Here is a 27148-nt window from a genome sequence, read left to right on the forward strand (position 1 = left end):
TCCCTCCGCCGGGCGTCGCGCGCGGCGCGTCACACCCTGCGCCCGGCGGTGCAGTCGCCCTTCCCGGCGCGGCGGCCCGTTGCGCGCAGGATGGGCCGCGGGCGTCCGGGCGCCCCGCGCGCCGCCGCCGTGAGTGACCCTCGGCCGGGCGCTGCCGCCCCTCGGCGCAGCCGTGGCCCCCTGCGCGGGTGGCGGGGCCCGGACTGGCTTCGGGGGACGAGGGGAGGCAAACGCGGGCGCGGGGGGGGGGGGGGGGAGGCTGGGACATGAACGGGGTTCGGCGGCGCTGGCGGTAACTGCCCCCTTGGCGCTGCCTCGCCCCGCCGTCCCGCCCCGCTAGGCCCCGCCGCTTCCCGGCCCGCGGCGTCGGACGGAAGCGCCGGCGCCGCGGACCTTAAACGTGTCCTTGTCCCGGCAGGTCCAGGGCACCGGCGGCAGCAGCGCCGTCAGCAAGTGTTCGGCGGCGGCGCGGGGCTACATCCAGGACCGGTTCCTGCGGCTCCTGGTGGGGCGGCGGCGGCGGCGAGCCCCGCTTGTGCACCGGTGAGGAGCGGGCGCTGTGCGGGGCCCTAGGCTTCTGTGGCTGCCGAGCCCCGGCGCCTGGGGGGTCGGCGTGGGGCTCACTGCCTCCCGCCTCTCGGGGTGCAGAAGGGCCCTAGTGATTCCCCGGGCCCCTTGAGTTGTCACTGCTGTTTAAGGCACAGCTTTTTAAAATGCATTTTAAGGAAGGTACGCGTGGTGATGGAGTGGCAACTTGCAGAGCGCTGTCTCTCGGGAAGGTAACCTTTTTAGACTGTTAGTGTAATTTTTTTTTACATGGCTTGTGTGCAAAAATCGAAAACTTTGTCCTGAGTGAAATGTGTGGCTGGACTGGTTCCTAACTCCCATATTCAATGCTGCTGAAAACTACTTTCGGTAAGATTGGAAAACTAATGTACTAAAAATGTTAGCACGTCAATGGTTTTCTCATTAATTCTCAAGAACATTACAATTTCAGTAAGGTATTTGGTGGCTCAGGGAAACAGTATTATCTTTTGAATTGGTGGTGACTGACCAGCAGGTCTTCTCTGGAGCTTTGCAGGACACAAGCACGAATGTTTTAATGCGCATGTGTAGAGGGTTCTACGCTTATATGGTAGTGGAGTTTACAAGTAATACAAGGCTAATAGTTTAATGCAGTCAAAGTGTCTGTGAGTTGCTAAAGGAATTTCATTCAGGGATGTTATGGTTTAACACCAGCCAGCAACTAACCACCACGCAGCCACTTGCTTGCTCCTCCCCCTCCCAGTGGGATGGGGAAGAGAATAGGAAAAAAAAAAAAAAAAGTAAAACTTGTGGGTTGAGATAGAACAGTTTAATAACAAAAGTAAAATAAAATGTAATACTAACAATAATAATAAAAAATATAATAATAGTAATAATAACAAAAAGGAATAAAATAAAAACCAACAAGAAAAGACAAGTGGTGCACAGTGCAATTGCTCACTACCCACTGACTGATGTCCGAGCAGCAATCTGCCCCTCCTGGCCAACTCCCCCCAATTAATATACTCAGCATGACATTCTATGGTATGGAATATTCCTTCAGCTCTTTCAGGTCAGCTGTCTTGGCCATGCTCCTTCCCAGCTTCTTGTACACCTGCTTGCTGGTAGAGCAGGGGAAACTGAAAAATCTTTAACTTAGGATAAGTGCTACTTAGCAACAACTAAAACATCAGTGTGTTATCAACATTATTCTCACGCTAAATCCAAAACACACAGTACCAGCTACTAAGAAGAAAATTGCCTCTATCCCAGCCAAAACCAGGACAAGGGAAAAAAAAAAAAAAAAAAGTGGTATTCAAGCAGAAGCTTGCAGGCCTATGAAAACAAGTGTTGCTCATCAGGTCAGGAAGCTGAGTCTCTGTTGACTTGTCACATGGCATTGGCATGCCAAACTAAATTCATAGAAAGAGTTATGTATTGCAGTTGTCAACACTCTCATGACGAATTTTGGGACATCTTAGAGTATCTAGTGAAGTCTTTAGTCCCTGCGAGGCATGGGGATGACAACATGCTTGCTAAAGGGGGTGATAGGAACTGGTAAGCCTGGTGGGGACATGATGAAACACAATAAAAGAGAATGCCAAGGAAAAAGAGACACCAGTCCCTACCAGACTAGGTAAATAGTAATCAGTTTCCAGGAGTTAGACTTCCATGCATTCAGAAAACAGAGAATGAAATTCCTTTCCTGACTTTGCTTCTCTTCCCTTTTTTGTTCATCTCTCACTGCATTTGCCCACAGTGTCATTCATTTTGTTATACCCAATAGCCTCTTGTAAGTAAAGGAGTTAATTTCATATTGTTATGGCACCTGATTTGGGGCAGGAACTCTGGTATTGGCCACCCACATTGCAGGGGAGCATCCTAACTGTCTGGATTCTTACTTTTTCATCCAGTGAGTATTTATTTATGTAAAACAGAACAGGTCAAGCTAGGATATCTACACGTTTTCTCTGGGTTATCCATAATCTTGTCGGTTAATACACTTACTGAATACAGGAGATCTGTATTTGTTAACAAGGTCTAGATACGACAAATCATCAGACATTTCCAAGTGCAGGTCTGTAAATGTGGCGTTATTGGGTAGAAGCTGAGAGAGAAAAAATCAGTTTTTTTGAAATGGAGGATGCCAGTGCTGGAGAAATAGGGTTCCTGGACAGTGATTACAACTGAATTTCATTTCACAGGGGTTATTACATCCGCGCCCGTGCTGTAGATCACTGCATTCAAGACTTCCTGCTGAAGACCCAAAGCCACCCTAGGACACAGGTGCATTTTCTTTGTCTGGGTGTACTAGCAATTTCCACTGTATATGTGAAAAGTCTTTTTGGCATCTTGGCACTGCAGTAGCTTATTAGTGCATCTGTTGTGATCCTTTCCTAGAAGAGGATCTTTTTTGAAGAGCACAGAGAATCTGAGACTGGCACTGGTGAGGCGGTCCATTTGTCCCTTTGACAGAAGTATCTGGGAGGGGGCAATAACTACACAAAATTCTTCTACCTCTTGCAGGAGATTGTCTGATTTTGTCACTCTACAGATGATGTGATTGAATATTTTTCACACCTAGATGCTCAGGATGCTTCTAGAGTTGAGTATAACTTTTTCTGATACTTTCTCTGCAGATCCTGTCTTTAGGTGCTGGCTTTGACTCCTTATACTTCCGTTTGAAGGACATAGGTCTTCTGCATCACACTGTGGTATATGAGGTGGATTTCCCAAGTGTGGCATGCCAGAAAGCTACTCTGATCAAAAGAATGAAAGAGTTGTCAGCACTGGTGGGAGATACTGGAGGGGAAGAATTAGGTACGATATTTATGGAAGGTTTTCTAGATACTAAATGTTTAGAAGAAGCAAACATAGCTTCAGCCTTTAAAAAGTGAGGTACGATGGTAGAGGAACTACGAAGTTGTAGATGAAAAGCATGTTCATTTTCGGAAAAATTTTGGGACAAATCATTCATAAGCATTGGGAGATAATAAGATGATGTATAGCTGCCAGAATGGATTTGTCAGGAGCGTATTATATCAAACCAAGTTCAGTTTCTTTCTGTTACAATTTCTGAGGTACTGTGTCCAGCTTTGGGCTCACTAGTACAAAGACAGTGGCAAACTGCAGCATGTCCAGTGAGAGGTCACACAAATGATAAAGTGGTAGAGCACATGACATAGGAGGGGAGGCTGAGAGAACTGGGTTTGTTCTCCCTTAAGGAGAGGAGGTTGGGAGCAAGGGAGGTAAGTCTTACCGCAGTCTTCAACTACCTAACGGGAGAGTGTAGAAAAGATGGAGCCAGACTTTTCTTGGAGGCACGAAGCAAACAGTCAAGGGGCAATGGTTGCAAATTGCAACAAAGGAAATTCCAGTTACGTATAATGAATTTTTTTTTTTTTTTCTGCCACGTGAGTAGTTAGAAATGGGAACAGGTTGCCCAGAAAGGTGGTAGAATCTCCAGCCTTGGAGATAGTTAGAGCTTGACTGGACAAAGCCTTGAGCAACCTGATACAGGTAACTCTGTTGTGAGCAAGGAGTTAGACTAGATGACCTTCAAAGGCCACTTTCAACCTAAATTATACTGTGATTTATGGGCTTTATGGGTAGGAGAGAAGGTATGATTCTTAGGTGTCTTGACTGTAATAAAACATTAGTCGTTATGTTACCTGACTTTTTTTTTCCCTCTCCAAGGCAGGAAAAAATGAGCCTTATGAAACTACTGTAGAATTTAAGCAGAGCTGAAAGGATTATTATGCTAGCTAAGTACTAAGGGGCAGTTCAGTGGCAAAATGGAGGAATGTAAAGTATGGGATTCACTAGAGGTTTCTCCTGATTTCCTTCAAGGTTTCCGTTAATATTTTAGATGATATGCTGTAGAAGGTGAAAATGTAATAAACCAGCAAGAAATAGGGAAAGTTGCAATATGGTGGATGAGAGTAGGATTTTGACAAAGTGCATGAATGGTCTGGAAAATGTGGAATGAAATACAATAGAGACATACATATGTAAGCTGCTACATTTAGACTGTAATGATCAATTTAAATACAGATGGAAGACAGCTACAGAGGTAGGTGCAGAGCACAAGTCCCTGGCTCCCGTGAGCAGTTGAACAAGTGTTAGTGAGTAGCTCTTCCATGAGCTTGTTCAGTTTCCTTTTGAATCCATTCATGTTTTTAATATTGGCAGCATCCCGTGGCAAAGAATTCTGTCCATACCAATAATCTTCAAGTACTTAAATTAAAAGGTGGGTGGGGTGTCAGAAGAGTTGGGAATACCCTCTTCTCTGTGTCCAGAGGGCAGGAAGTGATGGATAGACAAGTTAGTTGTTAGAAGAACTTAACAGGGAACCCTGGGTTGGGCTTCTGAAGAAGGCCATTTTGCCTCTGGTAATGGATGCCTTTGAGAACAGTATAGATTAACAGTTCTCAGGACAGGTATAATTATTGGATTGTACTGGTACAGAGTAGCTGGTTTCTAAATGTACTTTACAATTAGCTTTGTCTATGTTTGGTTTTGGCTGAAACAGGTCAACAAGCTATAGCTTATGATGCTCTTACGGAGTACGGAGGTATGCCATGGTAATGCTTGCAAATCATAAATTGGAACTTATTTCCTGAGAACAGTGGTCTGTGAGATTAGTCCTGGTGTTTGCAGACAGCTAGCATGTGTTGGTTCAGGATTCAATGCCATTTTACAGAAATGACATGTATTTAAAAACCAAACAAACAGACCCCCAAAATCTCGAGGACGGTTTTATGGTTGTGAGGCAAACCATTCAAATTCTATCAAAGCAATGGTACTTTCTTAGCCTAAACTGAGAGGTCTATAAAAGACAGCCTTTAAGATTTGATTCTGAATTATAGTAGTTCTATAAAAATGTTGTTAAAGTAAATATGGTAAAGTTCTGTTGTTATAGTAAATGTGATAATTCTATGAGAAATAGGTAGGTGAAATTTGCATTAGGAGTAATGGAGTTTTAGGTCTGTGTTTAATGGATCGCTTCTTGACACTATCCCTTTATGGTTCATTTAGTGATGGGGATTTTCTTGTACATGTCCCAAAGAAATTGACTTGATGGGCACAGCCTTGTGAGCAATTGCCTGTGGGGTTGATTTTCCTACTTGTCCCTTTTGGTCTCAGTATTGCATCAGTGCTGTAGTGAGATTGTATCATTTTTGTCTCCCAGGAGTCATTACCTTTTCTGGAGAGGATTATAAATTACTGGGAGTGGATTTATCAGAGCTGTCTGAGCTGGAGAGAACCCTCGAGGAAGCAGGACTGGACAATGGAATCCCCACCCTCTTCGTAGCAGAGGTGGTGCTCACCTACATGGAAAATAGCAGGTCAGTTGCGTTATCCTGTTAGCTAGGTGGTAAAATGAAAAGAAGCAGCTTCTATGTATGTACATCACCTGGGGCTGGGAGACCTGCTGTCTTATAACTAAAGCCTCAGGAATTCTATGAAGTCCCAAACAGCTCCTTACATCATAATTGTGATGGGGTAATTGATGTCCACATTACATCCTAAAAGGGAGGAAAAAAAGAAGAAAAACCTCAAAAGAGTGATTTTGAGTTTCTTCTTCTCATCCCCTGAATTCTCTGCACAGATAGGGGAGGAGATGTTCGTAAGTCCCCAGCACAGGATTCTCTTTTGTCTATTACCTCTGTCAGGATGCCTTAATAGCATGCTTTGTGGTGTTGCAGGAAGATGTATTGCATCTGCCAGATGACAGGTGGGCCCTCAGTTATTTAATTTCTTACGCACAATCTGCCTGACAGGTCAGATGCCTTGATTCAATGGGCAGCAGAGCATTTCTCTCAGGCATGCTTTCTGCTGTATGAGCAGATGCACCCAGAGGACCCCTTTGGACATGTCATGCAGCAGCATTTTAGCCAGCTGAACTCGGTACTTCATTCTTTGGCACAGTACCCTGATTGTGAGGCACAGCAGAGGCGCTTTTTTGAAAAGGTAAGTACCTGCAGCTCTAGGGCACACATGAAGCATGATTTACCTGGGAAAGATTGTAACATTAAATAATTTCAGAAGTCATCAGCTGTGTCAGTTACGGGTTGAAGCAAACAGGGCCAAGGCTGAGACACTGCCTTCTCTAGTAGCATGACTAGTCATTTGAAGGTCCTTCCAACCAACTTGCAGCTTACTTTCTGGTATGGGATTAAGGCAAGATGGGTTCCTGTGAGACTTTAGATATAATAAATTAAGTTCTTAAGAGCTTTACAGGTAAGAGATCTATCTTCACCAGATTCTGGGCTGCTGTTGTTCCAGCTAGACAGTCTTAAAGGCTCATGCAGGTGTTTATTTTAGGGTCTTTGTTTTCTTCTGCGAAGTGATCCTCTATCCTTCCAGAGGTAATAATTTTGAGTGATTTCTGTTTTAGGGCTGGACTGAGTGCAGTGTCATGGATATGAATGAGTTTTTCACCTGTTGTACTCCAGAAGATGAGCAGCAAAGAGTGCAGGCTCTGGAGCCTTTTGATGAATACGAGGTAACTCTCCTTTATTCTGAACACCAGTGACCTAGCTTTGATGTGGTAAGGTGTCTGCAATTTCTTATGGTCACAGTTCTGTACAAGAGCTTCTGAGGTATAGGTGTTCATGTAGGCAGAAAGGATCTTGAATCAGATTTAGTTAATACAGAGCCTGCAGGAAGCTCAATGTGAAGCTGGGGCAAGTAGCATTGAAAGAAGACTCTCTTTGGTGCTAGAAAAGCTTCGTGTTCCATCCTCGGTGAGTGGTCTCTCAAGGAGACAGTCTTAGCGTAGCAGACTAGCTGGTGGTATAAAAGATGTTGTAGATGCTAAAAGTTTGCATGGGTTCAAGGGGCAATTATTTTAATGAAATAGAAATCCATTGAGGATTACTGAATACATAGAAGTACGCCTGATGTGAGGTTCCTGACTGCAAGTGGTTGGGACCATTCCTGGGGGAAGTAGATTGCACTTGTACTGCTGTCTTGTATTTCCGTAGGCTATTACTGTTTGTCATTGCTGGATACAGATTACTAGGTTCAGATATTTTTTGTCTGACTTTGTACAGGTATTCCTATATTAATGATTGAAATTTAACGATGACTATTCTTTGCCATTTTAATGTTAACTGCTGGCAAAGTTTGTGACTATTTGAAGTCTAGAAGAGAAGGTAAGTCAAAGATACTGAGTAACTTTGAGATAAATATCCTGTAGGATACTTACCACAAGTTTCCCTTTCGATTTTGTGGTTCTCCGTTTATAATTCTCTCTAGAAATCTTAATAGCCTGCAGTATGAAAACAATTTAATGTGCTTGCATTTATTTTGCCAACATGCAGGATCTGCTCTTCTTCATGAATGCAAAAGGGATGACTGAAAGATGCTGACAGATTTGCAAAGTGGTGTAGAGATGTGTACAACAATTATTGTAGATCAAGGCAATTGCTCATACAGTGAGAAAGGAAAGACTTTTTATAATTTTCCTTATAGAGGAGGTTAACATGTACACAAGTCCAAGCTGAAAAATGTGCATAGGAGTAAGACGTGATTACAGAGAGGTCTACAATTAGCCCTTGAGATAAAGTAAGGTCGAGGTCTTGCTGGAAACAAGCTTGATCAAATTAGATAAGAAATGTAAAATACACACTTAGTGCTGAGGGCGACTAATTTTTAGAATAATTAGCCTAGGGACTAATAGTGGATTCTTCCATTTTTGGTATTTACATTAATTTTTGTCTGTCACTTTTCAAAAGATGCTTTTTACTTCTGGTAGAATTTGGGCCAATGATGCCAATATTGTGGTTTCTTGCACCCTTTAAATTCATGGTTATGCCTTCCAGTCACATAGTTGGCTGAATATATCCTCATGCAATATATAATTAAGCTGTGGAACTCCTTGCCACAGCATGTTAGAGGTGATAGGAGTTTATGTGAGTTCAAATTGCAACTGAATGGGTTCATGGATGAGAAATCCATCAAGGATTGTTCAATACAAAGACAAAGCTTCTTGCGTAGAAAATCCCTGAGCTGTAAATTTTTGAAGGTTGGAGTGAGGAAAGTATTTATATACTTGCTCTTTCTCAGATTCAACTTTAGTCTTCTGATTTTGGCCACTGTTAGAAACAGTGCTACGCTAGGTTGGTCTTTGATTTGGTCACCCTGGCCATTCTGAGATCCTTACTACTGCTTGCTCTGAGATTTTGAGGGGGATTGTTTTTTTGTTGTTGTTGTTTTGTTTTTTTTTCTTTGGGCTTGCTACAGGAATGGCATCTGAAATGTTCTCATTACTTTGTCTTGACTGCATCAAAGGGGATGGAACCTTCCTGGACTCCGTTGTTATCCCATATGACAGGTACATACTGACTAGTTTTCTTAGTATTCTTTTATGTCATGCAGGCTTCTCTGAGAGGTTTTAGGAGACAATAAAACTCTGGAAGGAACAGATGGGATGCTGCCATGCGAGTAGCTTTCTCCATCCTTCTAACAATGGTTCTGCTGTCCATAGGGAGGCCAGGGCAACGTCCTGACTCTGGTGGTTCTGATCAGTTTAATTCTTTCAGTTTATTGAACCTTCCAGTCTGAACAGCTCTTCCTTCTGTTTATACGTGGGGTCCTCCAGTGCATGGCTGCAATGCCAGTCTGCTCTGTTCCTCCTCCTATTTTTGGGATCCCACAGACTCTCCCTTTTCAACTTATTCCCACTTGCCTCCATACATGACTCTCTGAGCCGTTCTATTCTTCCAGCTCCCCAAAGGTTGTTATGTTTTACTTACTGCACTATCAAAGTATTGTCCAGCAGAGCACTCAGGAGCGTGTCACAGTTTCTGTTCTGTTATCCCCTGGGGGTGGAATTGTACATGTAGTATTTCTGTTTCTGAAATGCTTTTAAATCTATGTTGCTTTTATCAGCTGGGAGAAAAGTGGTACCTCTGGGGAAAAGCCAAGACCAAGACTGTGTTTCCATGATAAAAAGGACTCGGCAGCAGTAGCAGTCCAAGAAATTCCTGCTTTTAGCTGCTTGCTTCCTTTTTCAGGGTGGAAAACAGAAGGTTATTTTTAACCTGTTTCACATCACTAGTCTTGTTCACAGTATAGCACCACAAGTAGTTCTGTCTGCAACTTTCAGTCGAAATCTGTGTTTTAGGGAGCAGGAAAAGCAGCCACAAAAGGATAAGGCAGGATGGCATTCCTCAAGCCAACAAGGCTACTGAATCCATTGTGTTGTGTCTTGGTTAGGTGTGAAAACATGTAGTGAAACCGAAGCTAAATGAATGTGGATGTGGTTAAATGTACTGTGTGATTGTCACTGGTCCTTATGTTAAAACCTGAAAGACTCCTAAATGCATAGGACCTATCCTTACGTTAAAAAAAATAATCTGACATTTGCTTAACTGACTTTAACACAGTGAAGACGCTTCATTCATTAGAGACAGGAATAGGGTCTTTCTGCTGCTGTCTCTGTTGTATTCAAAACTGGTAGCAAGAGCCTTCAAAATCTGGTAAATTATCCATGCTTAGATATTTTTTACTGGTAATGGCAAAAGGTACATCTCAAATACCAGTATGTGCCCCCAACTATCCTCTCAAATAGGTTTGGGTCCCTGTTCAAGACAGTGCAAGTACTAAATCTTCCAAACAGAGCATGATTTAAGTATATTTTCCAAAATGAAAAAAACCCTCAGTCTTCAAAAGATCCATCTGTAGAAAGAGATTTAAGCCCAAGGAGATGAAATTTTTTACTTCATCAAACAACAGAAAGTAGTGTCTTGTACTAAACAACATTCAGGCAATTTTTCTGGGTATGGCATACAAAAAATAGACTGAGCGCTGCTTCACCTCCACCTCATCATCTCTTATAACACAAGAATAAGGCACTTGATTGAAACGAAGAAGATGCAAATTCAAAACTGATTAAAAGAAAACAATTTGTAAAATGCAGAGGTGAGCTAGAGTCCTGTGTTGAAAGCTTGTTTCATACTAAGGGATATAGTATTTAGAGAGAAGATATTTACATAACTGAAAATATTCTCTTGTAGTATGACCATTGGAATTAACAGAGATTATTCTTCATGCTTTAGAACTTTATTTCAACACTTCTGTGAAGGTAGGATCAAATTCTAGCAAGAAACTTTGAAATCCAGCTTCCAGGTGTTTGTCCTTTTTCTGCTGTTCTTTGCTAATTAAGTAGCCAAATACTGTCTTCATCAGAAAGATACTCCTTTTGAAGGTATTGCAGTAATTCCTATCTTACTACAGCAGTTTAGGACACTGCAGTCTTTTAGCCAGTTTTACCTCCACCCCATTAAAGCAGTCTCAGAACTGTGTCAGGAGCTGAGGGAGCAGTAAGCAGAAGTTGAAAGTTGGCACAGTGGTAGTTTAAACAATTACAGCTTGATTTTGAGAGCATGTCAGATTGTCTGTGCGCTCTGTCAACTTGCTTCACGATTTTGTCTTCTTGAAAAGCTGAACAGACTTGCTTGATGTCACATTTAAAATGTAGTCCTTGATTCTTCCTTGTGCATAAGTTCTTTGTTTCTCTTTGGCTTACAGTTCCTCATCGTGATGAGACTGTCAGGATGGCTGGGAGTGTCACTGCAGCAGTGTGTGCAATGCACTCTGAAATTTCTGGCCTGAGACGTTATGGTCACCACTCTGTTCTTATAAAACCCAATGTGGTTCTCACCACTGGAGGCTTTGGGGAGGAGGATGGACAGCACTGCCGTATGAGAAATTTTCATGTGCTAATTAAGCATGCAGGCTACTGGAAAGCTGGCTGTGTGAAAAAGGAAAATCCTGATAAAAGATGGGGTGAGTTCCCATACTGATGGCAAGTGTAAGGAAGACATTTTTGTGCTAACAACAAAATGATGTCTAGTGGAAAAGCGATGTCACAGCGCAATTATGCTGGCAGTCAAAGAGATCTGAGGGTTCTGAATGCTAAGTGCCGGGTCCTGCACTTGGGTCACAACAACCCCGTGCAATGCTACAGGCTTGGGGAAGAGTGGCTGGAAAGCTGCCTGGCAGAAAAGGACCTGGCAGTGTTGGTCAACAGCCAGCTGAGTATGAGCCAGCAGTGTGCCCAGGTGGCCAAGGCGGCCAATAGCATCCTGGCTTGTGTCAGAAATGGTGTGGCCAGCAGTACTATGGCAGCGATCGTCTGCCTGTACTCGGCACTGGTGAGGCCGCACCTCAAATACTGTGTTCAGTGTTGGGCCCCACGCTCCAAGAAAGATATTGAGGTGCTGGACTGCATCCAAAGAAGAACACCGAAGCTGGTGAAGGGTCTAGAGAACAAGTCATATGAGGAACGGCTGAGGGAACTGGGGTTGTTTAGCTTGGAGAAGAGGAGGCTGAGGGGAGACCTCATCGCTCTCTACAACTACCTGAAAGGAGGTTGTAGCGAGGTGGGTGTCGATCCCTTTTCCCAAGTAAGAAGTGATAGGACAAGAGTAAACGGCCTCAAGTTGTGCCAGGGGAGGTTTAGATTGGATATGAGGAGAAATTTCTTCACTGAAAGGGCTGTCAAGCATTGGAATGGGCTGCCCAGGGAAGTGGTCGAGTCGCCATCACTGGAGGTATTTAAAAGACATGTAGATGTGGCACTTAGGGGCATGGTTTACCGGTGGACTTCGCAGTGTTAGGTTAACGGTTGGACTCAGTGATCTTAAGGGTCTTTTCCAACCTAAATGATTCTATGATTCTATAAATTTTGTGGGAGAAAGATTTGTGTAAACTGTGATTTTTTTTTCTTTTTGTATCTCCACAGCTGAGCGGTTGTACCATACTGTGTCATGCCTCTCGAACAGCCTGGCCCTGGTGGTAGGAGGACGAACATCCCCATCAAGTGCAGGCTTGGGAATGTTGTGGCTAAAGTTCCCTGAAACCTGTAACGCATCAGACCCAGATGACATTACAGTGGAACTTGTAAGTCTGCAGCCTGCTGCTGAACCAGCTGCTTTGCGTTGGAGACACAGTACAACTGAAGTAATATTCAAAGGTAAAAAGCCTTGAAAGAGTGGAAATGGCTGTAGGTATGCGGAAGTATACAAATTTCAGAATATATGGGGCAGTCCTGTCCAGACAGTGAGGTCTAAAAGGCAAGCTGTCATGATGTTGCCTTAACTTTTTATGTAGTACAGGCTATACAGTTAATGTTGGTGCGTAGTATTCCTTTGGCTGAAACAATAGCTTTTTGCTGAACATTTTGGAAAGAATATGATCTTGATAGATTCATCAGCACTTTAGAGAATCCAATTACATTTCATAAAAAATTTTGTTCAGTGGTGATTTGTTTTCCCGGGCTTAAAGAATTAAGGCTTAAACTTCATTTGGATGTATTTTCCTTATCATATCTACCCAGTTCTTGTTGTGCCTTTTTTGTTTGTCAATTCCAAAAGTGTTTGTGAGAGGCTTTACTAAATCTGACAAAAGGGAAAGACTGTACAGTCTCAGCTGAGTTTCCTGAAGTGAGCAACTGAATTGGTTGATCCAACAACTGAGCAGGATTTCAATTATCTATGCCATTAATACATGGTTGACTTGTACCTTGTGATAATGACTTTTATTATAGATGAGCTGCAATCTTGTTAGTTTTCTAGATGCAGGGCAGGAATCAAAAAGTATGTATGATTGTATAGTGCTGAAAAAAGCTCATAATGCATTTTTCAAAGTGCTACAATATATACTTGCAACTGCAGTTTCACAAACACACCTACCCACAGATGAAAAAGACTCATTTCAGCTGTTCCTGTTTAAGGTGCAGGATGTGGCCAGACAGGCATACTGACCAGCAACCTGTTTACGTATGATTAGCCCTTTTTATCTTTTTATCCTTCTGTCTTCCTGTGTTTGTACGTCCCCAAATCACCTAAACCCATGCCTTTTCCTGCCTCTGGTTCCTCTCCTGAGCATCCCATATTAAGTCTTATGCAAACCCCCAATGCTTCTCCTCAGCATCTTATAATGTGTCCCATAACCCTAGGCAGTACCCCCTCAAAGGTGCTCCAGAGAGTTGGTCCTGTTCACTCATTTTGATGGGTTTCACAGCTGGACAATGGGGCTGATAGTTCTCCTGGGACAGCCCTGGGAGGAGCCGGAACAGATGGTCCGCTTCTATAAGCGTGTAATTGGGGTTCTCTTGCCTGCATAACTGCTGCTGCCTCTCTGTGCTCCCCATGTGCATGAGGAAATGAGCATTTTATGGCTTGATTGCTCTCTTGAGATGGGTCTGGAAGTAGCTGAGGCAGGATATTATTTGGGTTCCCCCACCTTGTTTTGCCTCTGTGCTCCTCTGTGGGTGTGCAGGTGAGCTTTTTAGCACATAACGTAGCACTGCTAGTCAGTAAGGCTTTGTAATGATGAACAGATGCTTAAAAGAAAAGCAAAGCAAATGTTAAGAATTCTTAGCGCTATGAATTACTAGTAAAGGAACAAAACCCAGAATGGTGAATACTGTTCTGCCATTATGTGAATCATAGAATGGTTTGGGTTGGAAGGGACCTTTAAAGATCATCTAGTTCCAACCCCCCTGCTCTGGGCAGGGACATCTTCAGTTAGATCAGGTTGCTCAAAGCCCCATCCAACCTGACCTTGAACACTTCCAGGGGATGGGACATCCACAGTTCCTCGGGGCAACCTGCTCCAGTGTCTCACCACCCTTATAGTAAAGAATTTATTCCTTATATCTAATCTAAATCAACCCTCTTTTAGTTTAAAGCCAGTAGCCCTTGTCCTGTCACTACAGGCCCTGGTAAAAAGTCTCAGTCTTTCTTATAAGCCCCCTCCTAGTATTGAAAGGCTGCAGTAAGGTCTCCCCAAAGCCTTCTCTTCTCCAGGGTGAACAATTCCAACTCTTTCAGACTTTCCTCATAGGAGAGGTGTTCCAGCCCTCTGACCATTTTCGTGGCCCTCCTCTGGACCCACTCTAACACATCCATGTCTGTCTTGTGCTGGGGACCCCAAAGCTGGATGCATTGCTCCAGGAGGGGTCTCATGAGAGCAGAGCAGAGGGGGAGAATCACCTCCCTTGACCTACTGCCCATGCTTCGTTTGATGCAGCCCAGGATGCGATTGGCTTTCTGGGCTGCAGGTGCACATTGCTAGCTCATATCTAAGTTTTCATCCACCAGCACCCCCAAGTCCTTCTCTGCAGGCCTGCTCTCAATCCCTCCCTCCTCAGTCTGTATTGATGCTGGGTATTGCCCTGACCCAGGTGCAGGACATTGCACTTGGCCTTGTTGAACTTCATGAGGTTCGTATTGGCCCACTTCTCAAGCCTGCCAGTAGAAAAGAAATTAAAAGAGGCTTTGAGATCTCTTCTTGACACTTGAAATATGATAATTTCCTATTTCTTAAACCACATAATACCCAGTGTTAAGTAGAATTGAAACCTAGGGAAATAATCTCTTCTGGAAGACTGATTCTTTGAGATCATTTATGGCTTAAGGTTATTCATGCTTGATCACACCAGAAAGAAGTTTCAGAACTTCCTCTCTGAAGTATAATATTTTAATTCTGGAGCATTATGGAGCAGGATCCCTAGCTCTTAATCCAGGAGAAGTGCCTCAGAAGAAATGTTACTCTTCTAGTAGCAATTGACAAATATTCAGTAGTTCTGAATAGGTCTAGAATCAAGCCTTGCAACGGCACGCTGAAGGTTTGTCTAGTAAAAGATATTGACTGTAAGGGGCAAAAACTTCAGCGGTTGTTAGCAAGTCAGTGGTGGGATTTAGTGGAATCCCAAAGGTGAAAGCTGTCATTTCTTTAAGCTGTTTAATTCTCCACTAGGTGGCAGGGAGCTATTGAAGGGGAACACCAGGGGAATTGTTAAGTAGTTGTTAGCGTAGTCTGAAGCATACTTTGAATTTGTGAAGCAGTGTTTCATTAACACCATAATGTAGTTTAGAGTTCAGCCTTCCAGTCAATATTTTACATCAAAGAAGCAAATGCTAAATGGGAAAATAAAATTTTATAAATAATACATTGGGTTTTGTCTTTGTCAGACTGTATTGTATCATCTTATTTTTCCCCTGATTTTGCTTTGTAGCTGAAGTAAGCGATCAACACTTGTCTTATCTGCACAGTCCATTATGAAGAAGTGAGCTGACAGGGCACAGAGCAGTTAACGCACATCCTTGACATCTATCCAAAGTACTTCTATACCTTCTTTTTGAGGCTTCTCCAGATTAACTCCTACACACTTAAATTATCCTTATCTCTGTTTTGTGAACAAACACACGTTCTTGCTATCTTATGAGGATTTATCTATTTTCTTGGGATAAATGTCATTGTGTTGCTATGATTTATGTACTTAGGGTTTTCTAGTTTTATTAGTTCTACAGGTGTAATCTTTCCATTGCCTGAATTTTCATTCCTTAAGTCTATCAGGTATATTAAAAACCATGTTTTCTCCTTTTGGTTTTGAGACTACAGTGTGTGATTTCCATTCAGACCTTAACATTCAGAAACTACGTAATGTAAGTGGATGATGGCTGTCTTTTGAATGACCACAAATGTGAAGAATGCAGCTTTTTAGTAAAAATATTTAGTCTTTCATGTGTCTTATAAAAGATCTAGATACAAGAGTAATTCCTGTATCTATGAAACAATTTCTTGCATTTATTGCTAAAGTAGGGAAATGTTCATTGGGTTGCAGGATGTCTTAATATAAATAGTGTAGAAAACTTCTGCCTGTCTGCCTTAATTTCTATCTTTGGTCAGCTTCCCTTCTATGCAAATGGAAATTTTTGCTTTTGTGACATACCAAATTCTAACTTCTCTTTTCTCCTGGTTGTCTTTTTCCGTAGGCGAGAAGTACCTGTTTCTGTATGGTGGCCGCTCTGCAATGGAGCCTGTGCTAGGGGATTGGTATTTCCTGCATGCTCAGGAACTTTCCTGCACTGTGGTAAGAATTTAGGGAGGCCCTGGGGAGTAGAAATTGCCTTCACTTCACAGGTGCATGCTGCTGTATTGGAAGCCCAACTAAATCACAGTGTTATTACCATATTGAAGTGGATGGCACTGGCAGTACTGTCTCACTTCACGGTGATTAGAGTTAGAGCTAACTTCTAAACACCTTGCTATTTAGTGGAATACAGTCTTCACAGAATAGTTGAGGTTGGAAGGGACATCTGAAGATCATCTGGTCCAGCACCCTTGCTTAAAGCAGGTCTAACTAGAACAGGTTGCTCAGGGTACTGTCCAGTTGGGTTTTGATTATCTCCAAAGATAACAGACTCCGCAACCTCTTTGGGCAGCCTATTCCAGTGCTTGACCTCATAGGAAAATGTGAGGGTTTTTTTATATTTAAGTGGGTTTTTCTGTATTTCAGTTTGTGCCCATTGCCTCTGGCCCTGTTGCTGGATGCTACTGAGAACGTTCTGTCTCTGTCTTCTTTCCTGTCTCCCATTAGGCGTTTATACACGTTGATAAGATTTCCCTGTCAGCGTTCTGAGTCACCGAGGCAAGCAGCTCCGGCGCCGGCACTATCTGCAGTGGCCACTGTAGCACGGTGTGCAGGGAGGTTTCCTGAACTGGGGAAACCTCAGGGGAGCGCAGAGACAGGGCCAGGAGCAACCACGGCCAAGCACCCCCCGCCACCTCTAAAAGAAAACCCTAAGGAATGCTAGTGACCAGGGCAGGCAGACAGGGCATGGTGTGTCAGCCAGGGCTTGGTGCGGCAGTTTGCTGTAACTTTGCTGCCTTGGGCAGGGAGCGGTGGCCTCTACGCGGCAGGAGGCTATGTCCGTGACTGATGCAGCTTCCCAGGCAGAGCTCCCATGGGAACATGCTGCTACCCAGGCGTCAGGGTGCAGGGTGTGCCCTACTCCTACGCCAGTACTGGACGGCAGTAGTGGGCACACCTGTGGGAGGTGCATCCAGGTACAGGAACTCCCCAGCTTTGTGGAAGAGCTCTGGGAGGAGGAGAACAGGTTGAGTAGTATCAGGGAGTCTGAGAAGGAGATTGTCTACTGGAACCGCACCCTACCTTCCCTGGGACAGACCTGTCAGGCAGACAGGACACATGATATGGAAGATTCCCTGTCCTCTCTCCACGTGGCAGAATGTGGTGATTTAAGAGATAGAGGAGAATGGTGACAAGTTCCTGCCTGGTGCACCAGGCACATCTCCTCCGTGACTACCTCACCTTCCCAGGTGTCCTTGTACAATAGGTATGAGGCTCTGGACGTGGAATGAAACAATGATGAGGATGATGGTCTGTCTAGGTTGGAGGTGTCGCCAAGGTTAAGTTGGCCTATACCCTGCATCAAAACCATTCCATTAAGAAAAAAAGACATGTCATTGTCATAGGAGACTCTCTTCTGAGGGGAACAGAAGGCCCAATATGCTGACCAGACCCACTTCTTAGGGAAGTCTGCGGTCACCATGGGGCCTGGGTCAAAGATGTTACAAGAAAACTTCCTACACTGGTATGGCCCTCGGATTGTTAGCCATTATTGCTTTTTCATGTAGGCAGCAATGAAGTTGCAGTAAGAAGTCCAGTGGCAATCAAAAGACTCTTCAGGGCCTTGGGACGACTGGTTAAGGGTTCAGGAGCACAAGTAGTGTTTTCCTCTATCCTTCCAGTTGCAGGGAATGATGTTGGAAGAAACAGGTAGACCCAGTTGATCAATACTGGCCTCCGTGACTGGTGTCACTGGCAGAATTTTTGTTTTTTTGATCACGGGTCAGTCTGCACGACACCAGGCCTGCTGGCGACAGATGGGTGCACCTTTCTCAAAGGGAGAAAAGGGTCTTTGCACAGGAGTCAGCAGGGCTCGTCGAAAGAGCTTTAAACTAGATTTGAAGGGGGATAGGGCTAAAACCAGGCTCACTAGTGATCAGCCACAGGATGGCATGCCAATGTTTGAGGGATGGTGTGCTAGTGAGGTCCTTCAGTCTGCTCCATGATGTGCTGAGTACACTGGAGCGAATGTGAAATGTCTCTATACTAATGCGCACAGCATGAAGAATAAACAAGAGGAACTAGAAGCTTTGGCCCAGTCCCAGAGCTACGACATCATTGGCATAAGAGAAACCTGGTGGGATGAGTCCTGTGACTGGTGTGCTGTGATGGACGGTTATAGGCTCTTCATGAGGGATAGGCAGGGCACACAAGGCAGGGGGGTGGCGCTGTATATAAGGGAGGGGTGGGATTGTATGGCACTTGCAGTTGGCATCGACATGGTTGAGAGCCTCTGGGTAAGGATTAAGGGGAAAGCAAATAAAGCAGATGTTGTTGTGGGAGTCTACTGTCGATCACCCAGCCAGGACAACGACACCGATGAATTATTCTATAAGGAATTGAGAGATACCTCTAGATCAGCTGCCCTTGTCCTTATGGGTGATTTTAACTTCCCAGATGTCAACTGGGTACATCATACAGCAGACAGAAACAGGTCCAGGAAATTCCTGAAGCACATTGAAGATAACTTCTTGGTGCAGGTACTAAAGGAGCCAACTAGGAAAGGTGCCCTCCTAGATTTGTTACCTGTAAACAGCAAAGGACTCAGGGGAAAAGTGGTGACTGGTGGCTGTCTTGGTCACAGTGACCATGAAGTAGTTGAGTTTCAAATCCTTGGCGGTAGGAGAAGAACTGCCAGCAAAACTTCGATGCTGGATATGGGGACATCAGGCTGCTGAAGGAACTAGTTAGTAAAGTCCCCTGGGATTCTGCTTTTGAAGGCATTGAGGTCCATGAATGCTGGTTACTTTTTAAGAGCACAGGAGTAGGCAATTCCAAAGTGTCAGAAGTCAAGCAAGTGGGGCAGAAGGCCGGCTTGGCTGAGCAGGGATATTCTTCTAGAACTTAGGCGGAAAAGGAAAGTGTATGGACATTGGAAGCAAGGACAGGTGACACGGGAGGACTACAGGAATGCTGTTTGCTACTGTAGGGAGAAAATTCCTGTGGCCAAAGCTTCATTAGAGTTCAAGCTGGCCAGTACTGTGAAGGACAACAAAAAGGGCTTTTTAAAATATATTAACAGCAGAAGGACAATTGGAGATAACATTGGTCTGTTACTTGACGAGGTCGGTCACCTCACCAATAGGGACATAGAAGAAGTGGAGACTTCAATGCCTTCTTCGCCTCTAACACCGATGGTGGGCTCTGGGACCCCCGGAACCCACTGTTGGAAGACTGTGACTGGGGGAATGATAAACTCCCAGCTGACTCTGAACTTGTTCGAGACTTGCTGCTCCAGCTGGATGCACATAAATCTATGGGGCCTGATGGGATTCATACCAACGTACTGAAAGAGCTGGGCGATGTTATTACAGGAACTCTTTCCATTATTTTTCAATGATCTTCAGGGTCTGGAGAGGTCCCAGTTGACTGGAAGCTGGCAAATGTCCTAATTTTCAGGAAGAATAAGAAGGAAGAGCCTGGTAATTACAGGCCTGTCAGTCTCACTTCAGTGCCTGGTAAAATTATGGAGAAGGTTATTCTTGGAGTTATTGAAAAACACTTGAGAGAATGCAGTCATTGGTCATACCCAGCCTCCTGAGGGGAGAGTCCTGCTTAACTAATTTAATTTCCTTTTATGACAAGGTCACCTATCTAGTTCACCAAGGGAAGCCAGTAGATGTGTTTTTTTTTTTTTTATTTTAGCAAAGCTTTTGATGCTGTCTCTCACAGTATCCTTCTGGACAAAATGTCCAGCATACAGCTAGACAAGTCCACAATATGATGGATGAACAATTGGCTGACAGGCTGGGCTCTAAAAGTTGCAGTAGATGGGGTTACACCAGGCTGGCAGCCAGTCACCAGTGGGACTCCGTAGGGCTCAATTATAGGGCCAGTGCTTTTTAATGTTTTTACAGATGATCTGGATGCAGGAATTGAATGTACATTAAGTTAAGTTTGCTGATGATAGTAAACTAGGAGGAGCTGTGGACTCCCTCAAGGGTAGAGAGGCCTTACAGAGATATCTGGATCGATGGGCTGAGGCCAACTGTATGAAGTTCAACAAGGCGAAGTGCCGGGTCCTGCACTTGGGTCACAGCAACCCCAGGCAATGCTACAGGCTTGGGGAAGAGCGGCTGGAAAGCTGCCTGGCAGAAAAAGACCTCAGGGTGCTGGTTGACAGCCGGCTGAGTATGAGCCAGCGGTGTGCCCAGGTGGCCAAGAAGACTAACGGCATCCTGGCCTGTATCAGAAATAGCGTGGCCAGCAGGAGCAGGGAGGTGGTTGTTCCCCTGTACTTGGCACTGGTGAGGCCGCACCTCGAGTACTGTGTTCAGTGTTGGGCCCCTCACTACAGGAAAGACATGGAGGTGCTGGAGCGTGTCCAGAGAAGGGCAGCCAAGTTGGTGAGGGGCCTGGAGCACGTCTCATGAGGAGCAGCTGAGGGAACTGGGGCTGTTTAGCCTGGAGAAAAGGAGGCTGAGGGGAGACCTTATCGCTCTCTACAACTGCCTGAAAGGACGTTGTAGTGAGGTGGGTGCTGGTCTCTTCTGTCAGGTGGCTGGAGATAGGACGAGAGGAAATGGCCTCAAGTTGTGGCAGGGGAGGTGTAGATTGGATATTAGGAAAAATTTCTTTACTGAGAGGGTTGTCAGGCATTGGAACAGGCTGCCCAGGGAAGTGGTGGTGTCACCATCCCCTGGAGTTATTCAGAAAGCATGTAGACAAGGCACTTCAGGACATGGTTTAGTGGGCATGGTTGACAGTTGGACTTGATGATCTTAAAGTTCTTTTCCAACCTAAATGATTCTGTGATTCTAGAGAGCTGGGCAGTCACCCACCAAGCATATGGAATTTAATAAGAGCAAGTCCCAGATTCTGTACCTAGGACAGAGTAATCCTGGTTATACATACAAATTGGGGGACAAGAGGCTGGAGAGCAGCCCTAGACTGCCTAAAGAGGTGAGAAATTCTTGTCACTGCAGACTTTCCAAAACTATTAAATAACCATGTCTCCAGATGATAATAGATATAGTTGAATTTGCTTTAGGAGAAAGGGATGGACCAGATGGCCTCCAAAATTTTCCCCACAGCTTGTTTGCTATGATATTCCATTAAACCCCTCTTCTTACATTTTTTCCTTTAGTGCAAGCACTAAAGGTTTCCTTTCTGCATATTAGTACTGCAGTTCAGCATTTTGTCTTGCTCTGTGGTTTGAACCACCGATCACCTGCTTTACTGATCACTGCATTAGTCTATGTGTTTGTACACTTGTGGTTCTCAGGTGCATGTCTTGAACAGAAGGCAGCATGCAAGAATGCAAATGCAGTAACCTCTAATAAATGTGCAGAAATAAAACCCTCTAAAGACTGAATGATATTAAATATACTGAGGGCCAGAGAAATATTGGAGATGGTGTAAATGGAAACACTTCTGCTTAGCTGTCCCTAGAGGAACATGTGTAGGTTGGGTTTTTTTGATTGTTCCCTATCATGTTTACTCTGTTCCCCTCCAGCAACTGTTCCTATCCTGTGGCAGGAAAGAATATTACATCCCAGAGGACATGCAACAGAAGAGATCTTTTAAGAGCCTGGACATGAAGAAGACACTTAGCTTGGCAAACTTCAGCCTTGGACTTATGTTTTTCTAGATTCCTGTTGAGGGTCCAGTACCAGAAAGCCGTCACTCTCACAGCGCCTGTAGCTGGAAAGGAGGAGTGCTAATTGCAGGAGGTCTGGGAGCAGCTGAGCAGCCCTTAGGTTCAGTTTTCTTTCTGAGGGAGCTTGAACATGGCTTTCAGTGGCAGACAGTAGAGACTCACCCTCCTCTCATCCCAAGGTAAGTAGACAGCATTCAGCAGTGAATCTGTGGCCTGTCTCTACCTACCTCTGTTACTAATGGAGTTCAATCTCATTTTGAACTCACAGGTATTCACATACTGCACATGTGCATGACGGAAAACTTCTGCTTGTTGGTGGCGTGTGGTTTCACTCATCCTCTGTGCCAGGCATCACTGTCATTGACTTAATGACTGGTCTCTGCTTGGACTATACGATTAATGTGGTAAGTACTGAAATTTTTCTTTCAAGGTAAACAGTGTTGTGTGAAGGAATATGGTAACTTTAGGGCTATTACCTGAAGTGGAGTAGGGAATGCAAAGTAGGAAAATTTGTAAGTGGAATAAACATCCCCTGTTCGAGGTAGAATCTAATTTTGAAGTCCTTTTGCCAGCCCAGAGAACATAATAGTGTTAAGAGAGGGAGAGCCTGAGTGTGCAGAAGACTGTAGGGCATGGAGCTCCTCTATTCCAGACAGGGGGAGCAGAACTGAGATGGGCACAAGCATAGTAATTTCAGGATGTCTGTGGAAGAAGAGAACAGATCAAACCAGAGCCTCAGTTAGTCTTTGTGGAGGTCTGAGGTATAATTTAATTAAAAACTTCATGGTGGAAATTGCTGCGTGCTATAGCTGCTGCCTGAAGTACAATAAGAAAACAGCATGGAAATACTGGAAACTCCACTTAAACATAAGAAAACTTTTTACTGTAAGGGTGATTGAACACTGAACAGGTTGCTCGGAGAGGCTGTGGTGTCTCCATCATTGGAGGTATTAAAAACCTGACTAGGCAAGGTATTGAGCAACCTGCTGTAGTTGAGCCTGCTTTGAACAGGGGTGGCTGGACTAGATGATACTTCCCTTCCAGCCTCAACTATTCTGTGATTCTGTTCTATGATTCAGTGAAGAACAATCATACAGGTGATGTCACACAGCAGGATTTTGGCATACTCTGGGCAAAACTTAGTCTAAATCTGTGAGTAGCCCTCATCTGTGATAATACTGCCTGGAGTACAAGAAAAACATCGACCTGTTGGAGCGGGTCCAGAGGAGGGCCACAAAAATGATCAGAGGCTTGGAACACCTGTCCTGTGAGGACAGGCTGAGAGAGAGTTGGGGGTTGTTCAGACTGGAGAAGAGAAGGCTCCATGCAGAACTTACTGCAGCCTTTCAATACTTAAAGGGGGCTCATAAGAAAGATGGGGACGGACTTTTTAGTAGGGCCTGTAGTGACAGGATAAGGGGTAATGGTTTTAAACTAAAAGAGGGCAGATTCAGACTAGATGTAAGGAAGAAATTTGTTATGCTGAGGGTGGTGAAACACTGGCACAGGTTGCCCAGAGAGGTGGTTGATGCCCCATCTCTGGACACATTCAAGGTCAGGTTGGATGGAGCTCTGAGCAACCTGATCTAGTTGTCCCTGTCCCATGTCCCATCTAGAAGATCTCCCTGCTCATTGCAGGGGGGTTGGACTAGATGACCTTTAAAGGTCCCTTCCAACCCAAACCATTCTATGATTCTATGAGAAAGCTTCTGTTGCTTGGCAAGTTTTTATTTATCTTTTATGTAAAGAAACAAATTTCTTTAGATACCTGTACCTATGGATCCTGTCCTTGGTGAAACTGGAATTTGTGACTGGTCTGTTGTTTATAATGGGTAGCATGCGTGCATCTGGCTGACCTTGCAGCATTTTCCTGAGGGCATAAAGCATGAAGTATGCTTAAGTGTAGTTTAGTTTTTTCTTACTCTCTATAACAGAAGTTTTAAGTGGCCTAGGGTTCTTTAGATAAAATAGGCTACTTTTGTTGGATAGCAGTGAGGATGCATATGGTGATAATAAAGTTGTATCTAAAAGAATAGAACTTTCCATTCAATGCAGATGGATTGGTAGCTGCCTTTGTTTATGGGCTGTTTGCTTTGACTTAGGTGAAACTCTGTAGGCTCTTGAACCTACCAGTACTGTGCTAAAGTATTGATAGTACTGTACAGTGTATGTGGATTGGTCCCAAGTTTTGAAAGACTGGAATTGTCGGTGATTTTCTGTGCATACTGGATACTATTAGTATTACTGCTTTGATACATGCGTTAGAAGGTGATAGCACCAAAACCATTGGCTGGCAGCTTTCTCTGTGCTTGAAAAAGCCGTGGAACGGTTACCATGGGCAGATATATCTCTCTTAATCACTATCCCTTAACCTTTCTCCAAGAATATAGACGAGACTACCCTCATAAAAGTTGCCTTCTGTCTTGAGCATTTTACAAAGGAAGCCTCTACAACCTGTCCTCTTCAGATTCCAGCGGCCCCAACAATAAATGAATTGCCAACACAGCAGTTTTGTTACTGCTACAGTCTGTTATCTGCCACAAGTGTGTCTCCAGGGTTCACTTTCCTGAGCTTTTGAATATTGGAGGTCATCACGACAGAGCTTCTTTTCAGATTGTCAGATACACAGGTTTTAAATCAGATGTTTCGTGGACCTCAGATGTATAACTATACTTTAGGCTGTCTCCTTTGTGGTGAAGAGGGCATGACTGTTCATTGCTTCTTTTGATATAAGAACTAGGAGACAACAAAAGAAGCTAGCAGGCAATATGCTTCAAAAGAGTGCTTCATATGAAACATAGGTAAGCTCTGGAACTCCTTACCACAGGAGATGGATGCCAAAGGTTACACGGATTCAGAAAGTGACTGGCTGTGTTCTTGGAAGGAAAAACATTAAAGTTCAGGGAGTACAAAGACATTCTCTCTCATTAAAAATCACTGAACTGCAAGTTGTTGGGTGGGTGGCATACACTAGAGGAGTATATTGTGGTTTCCTTGTTCCTGTGTTCTCTAGCTATCTAATTTTGCCCACATTTGTGAGTGGTATAGTGGACTAAATGGTCCTAGATGGGACCTAATGTGGTTGTTCTTAACTTTCTAATGAAAGTACCATCTGAAATATCTCTACAGCATTGTATAAGGTACACGTGTTTTGAAGTCCTGTGTGTTCAAAATCTCCTTTCCTTTTTTAGGAGCATCTGGAGTGGCCATTAATGCTACATAATCATAGTAGTGTCTTTCTGCCAAATGAGAAGGAGTTGTTGGTTATTGGCGGTGGTGGGAACTGCTTCTCCTTTGGGACGCACCTGAACCCAGAGCCTGTCTCATTGAGCCTCAGCAACATCCTGACCAGCCACTGACTGGGACCAAATAGGACTGAACCATGCTGCTGCACTGTGGTGAGACATCTATTCGCTTGTACGTGCAAGAGCAGCAAAAAGTTTCCACAAAGGTTTTGTATCCAGAATGCATTTGTAAAGGTGGGATTAGGAGGGACAGTTATGACAAGGGGTTGCATATCTCATCTGTCTTTTTTTTGTACTACTCTTTGTGTTGCTGTAAATAAAGTATCTCAAAAGTAGCTCTGTGGTGATAGCAGTAGTCCTTAGAGGTGAAACAAAGAACAGTGCTGTGTTCAAAAGGGACATGACTTTGCACCATGCTGACTTGGAGGTACAGTGAAATCACTGAGTCAAAAAGCCATTGGAAATGTTCAGTCACGCATAATTAAATAAGTGAAAGGAAGTGTATCATAGGTCATACTTTAATGTTTCAAAAGGTCATGTCTAGTCTAGATACGACAAACTCATGCTCCTCTGATTCTTGTTGCCAGCAGCTCAGACCCTGCTAGCTGTAGCCCTTGCTTGTTTCTTGGGAGCGTAATGAAATACCAATAAGAGAGGAGTGGGGGGATGCTACGTGAAATCACGACTCAGCCTCATTGCTAACATTTGAACTGTTCTTCTACGCCTGGGAATGTGCCATGATGAGGAGACTGTGCTTGGAACACAGTGTTTGAGCACAGTGTTCAAACTAGGATGATGTTCTTGAGAAGAGACATACGTTTCTGCCTATATGTATTTTATATAGGATGGCCAAATTAGTTCAGGGAGGTTTTTATTTTGGGGAAAGCCCCATGGAAAACTACTGGAGAGAGACTCCTTCAAGTATAAACTAGAAAATGAGAAAGGGAGATCTCTAAAGCACAGAGCCTTTAGAGATTTTTTTGGTTGAGGCTGCTGATTGGGATCATGTCTGTCAGCATCCAAAAATCAGGTTGCCTTCTGAATTCTTCAGTGAGAAGAGGTGTCTCTAAACCTGTGAAATTAAAGAGAAGGTGGAATAACCTCAGTGGCTTTTCATGGCTTCTACTGGCTGTGATAAGGAAAGGGGTACACAAAGCAGAGAGCCTTTGAGAGTACCTGCTGGGCCTGTAATGTATCCAAGGAGCTGGCAGACACTGGAGCAGGAGCAGGCCCTGCAATCACTTGGCTCCATTTCCCATCAAGCTCCCTCCTCCTGCAGTTGTGCATGGCCAGTGTCCAGGATCTGGAGGAGACTGGGGAGGTCCTGTGACTCAGCAGGGCATCAGGTGGGGAGCATGTAAATAAAAAAGATGAGAAGCACAATCCACTGAGGCATTGAGGAGGAGCCAGAAGAGGAATTGCAACTTGATGCACTTGAATAGGGTCTTCCTGCTGCAGAAGGCACATGAATCAGGTGATGCTAGGAGCTGCATTATGAAGAATCCATGAAGAATCTGTGAAGGATTTCCTGGTTTACATCCCCAGCAGGCTGTGGAATTAACTCAGGTTATAAACTGGATCACCTATATTCCTTGTTGCCCTTATGCTAGAGGTCCTGCTGCTTTGTGTCAGGACAGGATGCAAAGGTAAGAAAATAAAAGATGCAGAATAGGTTCACAGAAGTAGTGCACCGGCGCTAGTTTGTGATCTCAGTAAGAAAAGCACTCAGACTATATAAGGTATTGATTAAAATGCCATTTATTGAAGCTAAGACCAGAAGGAAAAAAAGGATAATACAGGTAATCTTATGTCCCTTCAGATGCTGGG

The 27148-nt window shown here is 44.1% G+C and overlaps 1 protein-coding gene across 5 annotated transcripts; it reads left to right on the forward strand.

The window, feature by feature from the left end:
• On the forward strand, positions 1-25656 carry LCMT2 (leucine carboxyl methyltransferase 2). 5 transcript variants are annotated; one of them, XM_030042312.1, is made up of 14 exons: positions 1-129; positions 419-543; positions 2730-2811; positions 3165-3345; positions 5717-5873; positions 6309-6498; positions 6926-7033; positions 8776-8866; positions 11065-11322; positions 12281-12511; positions 16320-16417; positions 22068-22255; positions 22345-22480; positions 25268-25656. In XM_030042312.1, exons 1-14 carry the CDS (start codon positions 91-93, stop codon positions 25433-25435), a joined length of 2052 nt encoding a protein of 683 aa, XP_029898172.1. In that variant the 5' UTR covers positions 1-90; the 3' UTR covers positions 25436-25656. The 5 variants fall into 5 exon arrangements, with proteins under 5 accessions (XP_029898172.1, XP_029898173.1, XP_040974336.1 ...); XM_030042313.1 differs by having other exon boundaries at positions 8824-8866; XM_041118402.1 differs by lacking the exons at positions 1-129; positions 419-543 and adding an exon at positions 575-779.
• Positions 25657-27148: the final 1492 nt, after the last annotated feature.

This window comes from Aquila chrysaetos, chromosome 19 (genome assembly GCF_900496995.4).
Source record: "Aquila chrysaetos chrysaetos chromosome 19, bAquChr1.4, whole genome shotgun sequence".
Lineage (NCBI taxonomy): Eukaryota > Metazoa > Chordata > Aves > Accipitriformes > Accipitridae > Aquila > Aquila chrysaetos.

Bases quoted from the DNA above. Each gene is read 5' to 3' on its own strand.
- LCMT2 (XM_030042312.1), top strand. From the start codon at position 91: ATGGGCCGCGGGCGTCCGGGCGCCCCGCGCGCCGCCGCC. The intron at 8,867-11,064 runs GTACATACTGAC...TTTGGCTTACAG, and splicing joins GTTGTTATCCCATATGACAG to TTCCTCATCGTGATGAGACT. The intron at 11,323-12,280 runs GTGAGTTCCCAT...GTATCTCCACAG, and splicing joins AAATCCTGATAAAAGATGGG to CTGAGCGGTTGTACCATACT.